Here is a 10,083-nt window from a genome sequence, read left to right as displayed (position 1 = left end):
ATCTTGATTGAATACAGATTAAATTCTAGAGTATCATTTAAAACCCTAATTAAAATCCTAAATTCATCAAAAACAAAAAAATCCAACACTTCTAAATTTTAATTGAATACACCCATTAAAGTTAAAACTATCGTGCAAATTTTCATGCAAAATGTCCCATGTACCACATTGTCCAACCAATATCTAATTCCCACGTGTCAAGTAATCGCTCGCACTGACAGCCTTTTCTTTCGCATATATATATGCACACAGATTCCTCGACCTTAACCCGCAAGGTTCCAAATCTATCTCCACCTTTCTTTAATTAGGGTTTTGTTTTGGTCTTCGTCTTCTCACTCTGTGTTTCTAGGGTTTTGTTCGAATCGCAACTGCAATCTAGGGGTTTCGTTGCAATTATTCTCTCTATAAATAGTACGCATTGATAATTTTCATCTTTCAGTTCGTGTCCTAATAGAATCTGATTTCTTCTATTCCGCAACTGTGATCGTGAAGTTACGGTTTTCTGAATCGTTCCCTGTTCAATTCGTGAAAAGGGGTTTTTCGTTTGGGTTTGATTTGGGGAATTTGTGGAGTTTTGGGCAGTTCGACTGCGAAAACCATGCCTCAGAGGACGGTGAAGAGAGGTGCAGCGGCGGGAGCGAAGAGGACGACCAGAGTCACAAGGGGGACGAACAAGGCCCAGAACCAGGTCCAGCATGAGGCTCCTGACGAGTCGGCCAAGGCCGAAGTCGAGGATGCGGTGCCGATGATGGAAACTAAAGAGGATCTCAATGTTGAAGAGATTAAGGAGAAGCCAATTGCGGCGTATAATCCGATGGTTGTCTTGGAGAAATCAGTTGTTGATGAAAAAGCTTCCGTTGTTGATCAGCCAGGGCCTTCAGAGATGGAAGTCCAAGCGAAAGCAGAGCAGAATGGATTAAAAAGTAAGTTTTTTGTTTTCCGGATTATTGAATTTGGTTAGAACTTGATTGGATTAAGTAATTTGCTCTCGATTTTCCCGTGCTCTATGTTTTTGCATGATTTTATGTATGTTTATAAAATGTGGTTTTGGATTGAGATTTTGTTTTCCGGATTGTTGAATTTGGTGAGAACTTGATTGGAACAAGCTTAATTTTTTGTTCAGAAAATGGTAGAGAATGAGTAAATCAACTAAGGGCAATGATTTAGAAAGATTCCAAAGGAAAATTTTGTTTGAATTTGAATATTTTAATTACACATTCGTAAATGTCTACACAGACATTGAGGAATTTATTTTTATGAATCTGCTAATGCTTGCTTTTCCATGTACTTAGATGGCTTTTATTAGAAGTAGCCAACTTGTTCTTTCAAGAGTAATTAATTCTTGGGTGGAGCTTAGAATTCAGTTTGGATATGTATCAAAAAGTTTGGTTTATATATGGATCAAGGTTGACAGTGTAAGCAGTGTAAACATGGTCATACACTTTCCACTTTGTTTTTAGCTCGGCTGTCTAGTAAACAACGGTTTATGCGATGAGCATAGACTGGACGTTTAAGCCTTCTAAGTGTGGATTGTGACTGTTTTGGATCATTTTTGCTTTTAGACATTTTTAATCGATCATCAGAAGAAGAATTAGGCCAAAAATTAGGACACATTCTGGGAAAATAAAACTTCATATGGAAGCAATAAGCATAGAATGACACTTCAGGCATTGTAAACTAAATGTAGATCATGCTTCTTTTATGGGATCTGTTATGTGTTAATATAAACATGGTAATTTTCATACCGTGTTTATCTGAGATGGACAAGGACCTTATTAAATTATGAACTTTGCTTGATCATAATATAGAATTTTATCGCAGAACAAGATAAGGTTAGGGAGTCTATAGATGATTATGAAAAAGATGAATGATTAGAGCTAGAGGATAATGAAGCTGAGTATGAACCTGAAGAAGATGGTGGGGTTGATTATGATGAGAAGGAAATGGAACAAGGGGATGTCCCGGAGGTTGGGGATGAAGGAGATGAAGAACCTGAGGAGATTGTAGGTGAAGAAGAAGGTGACATGGCTGAGGAGGAGTTGGAAGATGTTCACGAAGAACTCGAGGGTGAAGAGGGTGAGGGGCATGAGCATGCAGAGATGGTTGATGAGGAAGAGGAGCACCATGAACTTGTAAAGGAGAGACGGAAGTGCAAGGAGTTTGAAGTATTTGTTGGTGGTCTGGACAAGGATGCAAGTGAGGCTGATCTTAGGAAAGCTTTTGCTGGTGTTGGTGAAGTTACTGAGGTCAGGCTGATGATGAACCCTCAGACTAAGAAGAACAAGGGATTTGCATTCTTGCGTTTTGCAACTGTGGAACAAGCAAGATGAGCAGTTATAGAGCTTAAACATCCAGTGGTAATTTTCGATCCTTTCGTAGTTTGAGTGGAAACGGGTTTCTTCGCATTTTGAAATTCTTTGAATGATTGCAATTCCAGATTAATGGAAAACAGTGTGGTGTTACTCCCAAGTCAAGACAGTGATACTCTTTTTCTGGGTAACATATGCAGACATGGACAAAGAATGCTGTAAGTATATTGCCTTGCATCATTTCAAAATTCTCTGACTTATGAGGAGTTGCTTAAAAGTTTCTAACTTCTTTTGATGGCTGTGGTTCCAGTTGAGAGAGAAGTTGAAACATTATGGAGTAGATAGTGTTGAGGATTTGACAGTGGTTGAAGATACTAACAATGAGGGAATGAATCGGGGCTTTGCTTTTTTGGAAATTTCACCTTGTTCAGATGCCATGGATGCTTTTAAGCGACTTCAGAAAATAGATATTGTGTTTGGAGTTGATAGGCCTGCAAAAGTTTCTTTTGCAGATTCCTTCATTGATCCTGGTGATGAAATCATGGCACAGGTAACTTAAATTTTCTGCAGTATTATACGAACGATAGGATTTCTGGATGGTTTATCTTTCTCATAATCATTTCTTTTGTGTTGGTTTATGAACTCATAACATCTATTTTTTCCATGAGTTTATGTAGTCCTGGATAAATTGTCTGTGTGATCAATTTTTATGTTATGGGAGATGATAGAGTTACAATATGCCCATTGATATTTCTTGTACAAGTAATTTTTCTAGTTTTGTTCGACAAATTACCGTAGCCTCTATAAAACGTTAGATTAGATTCTTTGGAGTTGGTTTTTCAGGTAACATTATCTTATTTCTGTGTTACTTGTTTTCTAGCAATCTTGTTAATCTTATCCTCAATTGACAATAATAAAGTTAATCATGTATGGGAAAGCGGTTGTGAGTTTGTTTCTTTGATATAGTGTTTTAGAGGAGTATAGGTGATTGTTGGAGCTGCTGATCAAATATCTTGAGATGCAGGTGAAAACTGTGTTTGTGGATGGCCTACATGCTTCATGGGATGAGGATCATGTTCGAGATTTTGTTAAGGAATATGGGAATGTTGAAAAGATTGAGCTTGCGCGTAACATGCCCTCTGCTAAGAGGAAAGATTTTGGTTTTGTTACATTTGACACTGATGAGGCTGCAGTTACATGTGCTAAAAGCATTAACAATGCAGAGCTAGGTGAAGGAGATAGCAAGGTGTGTTGACTGATGACAGTTAATTCAATTAGACATTACTGATGGAAGCCTTTATGTATTGGCATTTGTTGGACATGAATTTATGGATAATTATGGTCATTCTTAGGCGAAAGTCAGGGCGAGGTTATCAAGACCACTTTAGAGGGGTAAAGGAAGACATGTTGGACGCGAAGATTATCGATCTTCAAGGGGGGTTGGACGAGTTGTTAGGGGTTCATGGGGTCACCCAGCATCGCGCGGGTTAAGGGGAGTTGGAAGTCGAATTCCACCAGCCAGTGTAAAGAGGCCTGTTGAGCTAAGAGATAGACGCCCTATGATGTCGTCTTATCCACCAAGAGGCAGGCCTTTGCCTCCTCCAGCTAGGTCCTATGACAGGAGACCACCTGGTATGCAATATTTTAATTTATAATGGCTAATTGTTTGTGTTGCAACTTTTATCACATGAATAATTATATATTTTCTATACATTTTTTAAACAGTTCCAGCTTACCCAAAGAGTAGCTTCAAGAGGGAATATAGTAGGCGCGAGGACCTTCCTCCTCCAAGGAGTAGAGCAGCCTCTGATTATGGATCAAGGGCTGTTCAAGAAAGACACCAATTGTACCTAGATGACTACACTCCGCGTGGTCCTGCCTACTCTGATCCACCGAGAAGTATCTCTCATACAGCAGGAAGGAGAGCTTATGTTGATGAAGGTTACGGACAGCGATATGAAAGGCATCCTCCCCCTCCTCCTCCAAGTTACCGTGAAGGGCGTGCACGTGAATATGACTATTCTGGTTCAAAACGTCCCTACGCTGCACTGGTTAGTGTTGATGACGACATTTATGCAATTCACTTGGTCTTCTCTGGTAGGATATGAAATAGGCTTAAAGTCTTCTTCCACATGTTTTGTGTTCTAGGATGATGTTCCTCCCCATTATGCTGATGCGGCCATCCACCAATCCAGGGCACGGTTAGACTATGAGTACGGAAGCGGTTCATCTCAATATGGGGATGGCTATAGTGACAGGTTTGTTCTTTAAATTGTAACATATTTAACTTTTTGTTATCACATGTGTGGATGCAACGTACCTTTGTTGTGTATGATAGACTTGGCAGATCTAGTATGGGATATGGAAGCAGCAGAACAAGTCAGGATTCTCATGGACCATACAGCAACAGCAGTCGTCAGGGCATAGACTATGGAGGAGGTGCTTTGCAATCTCCGGTTATCTGATAGCTATAGTGCTATTGTTGATATCATAGAATTAAAGGTCGAAGTTTTTAACTTTCTTTTTCAGGTTCTTATGGTGGCAATGGTGGTGGTGGAATGTACTCTTCAAGCTATGGCAGTGATGTATGCACCTAATCTGATTTGGTTCAAGGACAAGAATAGTTGTGTTTAGCTGTCTTATGTACCATTATTTCTTGATTCTCTATTGTAGGTTGGAGGTAGCTCTTACTCATCAATGTACTCTGGCCGTTGTGTGGGTGGAAGCAGTTATATGGGTTCAGGCGTTTCTGGCTCATACTACTGAGGTAATTCGGAATTTTTTATTTTTTTTATTTTTTATTTTTATGTTTTATAAAGTCTGATGTGTGCATAATTATGAAAGCGATGCACATGAGTCATTATTACTATTTTCCCGCTGGAGATATATTTTCTTCCGAAGGCACATCATCTCTTCTTTTGCTCTAAGAGTTCATTGGTGAAAACAGAGAGCAATATATGGTTACAAGTGAATTTGTCTAAGGAACAGATCTGACATGACGAAGAGGATGCTGTAGAATGTGGACTGTGTGAAGCTTTTCCATTTCGTTGCTTAGAGTTATGGACAGAGAGAGTTTCCCTAAGAACCTTATGTGTGTGAGAGGATCCTTCATTGCATACAATAAGGTTGTAGTGGTTCAAGCCTTCTTAGATTACCAGAGATCGGTTAAATGTGCCAGGCTGTAGATATTTTGCTGCAAGGAAATTCAAGTTATTCAAAGATGAGACATTCAAGTGCTTAGTTTATGACGTGCCTTCTACTTATCTTGTAGAAGAACTCCACCTGACTGAAAATTTGGAGTCCTGGTGCATCCTTCCTTTGTTCTATTGAATAGATAAGATTATAATGAGAGAATGAGGATTTTCTTAATGTGATTATAAGGTATTTTGGATATTTTTTATGCTGAATCATTTGGGAAGGTTTGAATAATAAAAGCATTTTGGCCATTTAGATCACTTAATCATTTCAGTTCCATATCATTCAAAACACCTCAGTGGGTAACTCGGAACTGAAGGCTATAAGGAAAGATTTAGCTTGCTTGGAATTGTTCCAGATTGGGGTCCAATGAGCTTGACCTGGAATCTCTGGCCTGGTGTGTAAGTTGTAGTTACCATGTGAGTTAAACTTGCAACGTCGACATATTTGTTGATATTTAAGGAAACATATTGGGAAATTAGGAAGCAGTTCTTGCGGATTAAAAGCTACTGAATCTTTGAGGTAACTAACTAGTACCTGATTCCTTCTTGTCCTTGTATTGCTCATAGGGCTTATTTAAGGACTTGACATGTTAGTTCTTTTCAAATCACTCTCGATCAAGTCGTTTTGATTGCTCAAGTGTATCCAAGGACTAGTTGCTGGTTGGAAGCTGTTTCAATTGAAAGGTTTCGTTTTGATATGCTTTCAATATAGATGCCAGTGTTCTGTTGGGATTGGGATGCAACTGAATGCTGGATTGGATTTCAGGTGCATATATACTTAGAATTGTTTCTTTCACTTGTGAAATACGACAACCTTATTGTTTGTTTGGTGAAGTCTGGACAGAGTCCTCGTTTTTAATTGGCAATGTATTGTACTTGGTATAAAATGTGCAGGACACAATAAAAGTTTGAGTTCAACTCTCTCGGAAGAATGGTTGGATGTGTTTTTTTTTCTTCAAACGAGTATTAAGTATTCTAGTTATATGCATCGGCTGTGAAAACCATAAATTCGTTTCAAATGAAATACAAAACAATTAAACTGAATTGGAAGAATAAAAACTATAGATAATGACAGGAAACAATTCGGAACTCAGTTGAAACCATTTACTCTAAAGCCGAATGCCCATGCTATTTTTCCATCGGCCGGAAGAAGAATCGTGTAAATCATTTTTCCTGAGCCAAAACCCTATGTCGCATCCGTCGGAGTATCCGTTCAGGAAAGGACTAGTGCAGGAAAGGATTTTCTTGCCAACTTACACAGCAGGCAAGAGTATCCGTTGGATTCTTAGAAAAGGACTAGTGCAGGTCCTCCCGGTGAAACGTACCGTCTCTTGGAACGATAAACAGGCATACTTGAACGGATTGTGCACGAGTCTTGTCCAGACCGCAGTTACATCATTCCGGTGTTTGAGAATTTGGGGCACGAAATTTGAAAGGAGGTTGACCTGGAATCTCTTGCCTGCTGTGTAAGTTGGCAAGAAAATCCAGTTCTATAGTTGTTCGTCCTTGCTAGGTGGATTTGTTGCCTATTAAATGCGTAGATAAACGAAGAACACCCAGAAATTGATCCAATAAATTTAAGCATAACAGTTATGTCGGAATTATGCATCAAGGAAAATTTGCAATTAAGGGCCCTCCTCAGGCCGAACAACATTTTTTCACGTAAGCGTGTTCGCTAATCTATCGTGCATTCTGCAGTCCTCGTTTGAGCCTTTTCGATATCCTTCTTGGATCTCATTTTGTTCTTGAAACTAATGAGTGCTAAGCAATTTAGTTAGCGCATGTGAACCGGAAAAATCAAACGCAAACCACCAAATGATAGTCCAAGCGAGAACAGAAAGCTGATGATTTTCTGTCGGTCTTACATCGCTTCCATTGTTTCTTTTGCATCATCCAATAAAATGGACAAAGAGAGAAAGCAGCTGACACCGTACAAGTGATTGATATTTGATAGCCTAAACATGGAGATTGATACCAACACTGTGATACTGATACTGATACTGATACTGATACTCTACCAAGCAAACAACAATGCAGACAGTCACACATATATAAGCATCTTATGTTACCATACCAAGTAGGTAAGAACGCTACTCAGTTTCCAGATCCACTCCGGCGCACCATAAGCAGCAAGTCTGTCAATCATACAATGCATGTGAGAAAACATTTTTCCGTCAAAAAACTCACCCTTGTCCGACTTAAAAGCTTTATTTGAAAAGCTGCATCAAACACCAAAACAAACCCGAATACACACAACAACAATAATCTTCTTCCAAATCCATTCTCGAAAAAGTAAGAATTGTTACCATTTACTGCAAAACAAGAAACATATGGCTAAAGTTGCTATGCAATCCACCGAAAGAGAGCGAGTGAGAACAATTAATCTACATAGTTTCCACTACACGAGATTACAAGCTACAAAGATAGAGCTACAATCGTCTCAAAGGACTCGAACCAAGCTAACGTGATCAAGTTCCACATTCCCTCAACACTTTAAGAACAAAAGAAAATTGTAAAAAGTGGCTCGAAAGCGAGAGTTAAACACGAACTTACGACTAATTAAACTCACATAACTTAGCGCCTCTGAGATCCAAAAGCACCCGCAGCTATCATCCAATGCAACCCCACCCACCATCTAAGCCTCCGGGGATGGCATTCTCTTGGCCGCCTTCTTCTTCTTCTCCGAAACCGCCTTCGCAAAGGCCTCCACAATTCTTTGCTGGGACTCCAAAATCATCTCCGTCCGCTTCATCTCCATGTCCATCCGCATCGTCTCAATCTCCCTCGCCATCTCCATCTTCATCTGCTCCATTCTCACAAACCCATCTCCCAAAAGCTTAATCGCCGACACCATCTCCGCCACGGGGTCTCTCTCCCTCTCCCTCCCATCTCTCTCTCTCTTCCCCAATCCTGGCCTCCCCGAATTCCCACTCTCTCTCATCACCTTTGCGCTACCATAACCCGACCCAGGATTCGACCCAGGATTCGAATTCATCCCGAATTTCTGATCCATCTTTGGATAAACCTTGGTCCCAGGCTGAGCTATGCTAACCCCAGTTGGAATCCTAATCCTAAACCCACTTCCGGGACCGCCACCGCCACCACTTCCTCCACTTCCACCCCCAACCCCAGCTCCATTCCTATACAACTTACTCATACTCTTCATATTCGACCCGTATCTCAGCTCCTCGTAGAGCTCCTGATCCGGATCCTCCTCCTCTTCGTTCTCCTCGTTGTCTTCCTCTTCGCCGGGACTTTCCGAGTTTTCCCTCTTCCCAGCTGCCGGCCCCTTCTCCATGGCGTCCATCCGCTTGAAGTGGACCCACGACGACGTGAATCTGGACAACGGCATCGACCTGGCTCGCTGGATCTCAGTCCGGTACCGCTTCCGGAGCTTCTCCATCTTGTGACGGCACTGGACGGCAGTCTTCGCCGGAGAAGCAGCCGGGCATATCCGAGCGATGGCGTCGGCCACGTCTTGCCAGTGGGTGGCCTTGAGGTTTCCGCGGCGGAGGGAGTACCACTTTTCGCGGTAGGAGTCGATGAGGGCGACGGTCTCATCGTGGGACCAGCAGGGAGGAGGGAGGCGGCGGGAGGAAGGCGGGGTTGGGTTCGGCTGGGTTTGCTGAGATTGGGATAGCGGTGGGGCCGGGAGAGCGAGAGGCACGCCCTGCGGTGGTTCCGATTGGAGAGGGATGATGGAGTCGTCTTGGGGGGAGGACGGAGGAGAAGCCATGCTGGGTTGCAGGGTATGCGGTGGAGGATGGGTTTTCTAGGGAGGGAGGAGGGGAAGGAGGAAAAGGGAAGGGGGAGGAGGAGGAGGAGAAAGTGGTGTATGATAGCATGATTGTGGTTGTGGGTAGGGTGTTAAAGAGGGTGGGTAGGGGGTGGGTGGAGGGGTGTGCGGCTGATTTTGAGATCTAAAGGTGGGCGTGTGAGATGAGCGGTGGATGAGGCCACCGCTTAGGTGTGGGGTGAGGTGGCTAACGTGCGCCGGGGGGGGCTAGGGTGGGGGTTGGGTTAAGTTAACCTACGCGCACCACCCAATAGAGAGAGGGGGGAAGGTGGGGGCAGGTCCACCTCCTGTCTGTCTGACTTTGCCCATTATCTTGTCCATTCTTCGATCATCGTCATCATTTGATATTTGTAAATGGGAAAATAGTGGTGGTGTTTGTGTGACGGTGGGTGGGGTGGGGGAGCTGGGTGGGTGGACATTCTTGTATAGTGGGCTTTTGGGTTGCGGCCTTTGTGGGTTTTTGGGGCGGTGGGGGAGCGTGAGGGGGAGGGAGGTGGGGGGGACAAGAGGTGGTGGTAAATAGCATTAGGATTAGGGCATGAGAGGGGGAAGACTAATGGGGGATGTGAGAGAGCATTTTGTGGGGACTTTGGTTGGTGCTTCAACAAATTGGAACGGAAGCGGACTTGTTTAATAACACACGTGGTCCAAAAATAAAGGGGGCAAACTTGTGATTAATCATGAAAAAAGAATCACATTGAAAGTGGAAATACTATTGTTGCCCCAAAAAAGTGAAATTACTATTGACATCCAACAATTTAATCACTTTTAGAAAAACACC

The 10,083-nt window shown here is 42.2% G+C and overlaps 1 protein-coding gene and 1 pseudogene across 1 annotated transcript; one reads left to right on the top strand and one right to left on the bottom strand.

The window, feature by feature from the left end:
* The first annotated feature begins 251 nt into the window (after window positions 1–251).
* On the top strand, window positions 252–5,764 carry LOC126634538 (uncharacterized; annotated as a pseudogene).
* Window positions 5,765–7,876: 2,112 nt separating this feature from the next.
* On the bottom strand, window positions 7,877–9,868 carry LOC126634556 (trihelix transcription factor ASIL2-like). The gene has a single exon (XM_050305078.1). It carries the CDS (start codon window positions 9,240–9,242, stop codon window positions 8,142–8,144), a length of 1,101 nt encoding a protein of 366 aa, XP_050161035.1. The 5' UTR covers window positions 9,243–9,868; the 3' UTR covers window positions 7,877–8,141.
* Window positions 9,869–10,083: the final 215 nt, after the last annotated feature.

This window comes from Malus sylvestris, chromosome 2 (assembly GCF_916048215.2).
Source record: "Malus sylvestris chromosome 2, drMalSylv7.2, whole genome shotgun sequence".
NCBI classification, from domain to species: domain Eukaryota; kingdom Viridiplantae; phylum Streptophyta; class Magnoliopsida; order Rosales; family Rosaceae; genus Malus; species Malus sylvestris.
This window is presented reverse-complemented; position numbering and strand designations above follow the sequence as displayed.

Excerpts from the sequence above, each read along its gene's own strand:
- LOC126634556 (XM_050305078.1), bottom strand. The coding sequence starts at position 9,242 with ATGGCTTCTCCTCCGTCCTCCCCCCAAGACGACTCCATCATCCCTCTC.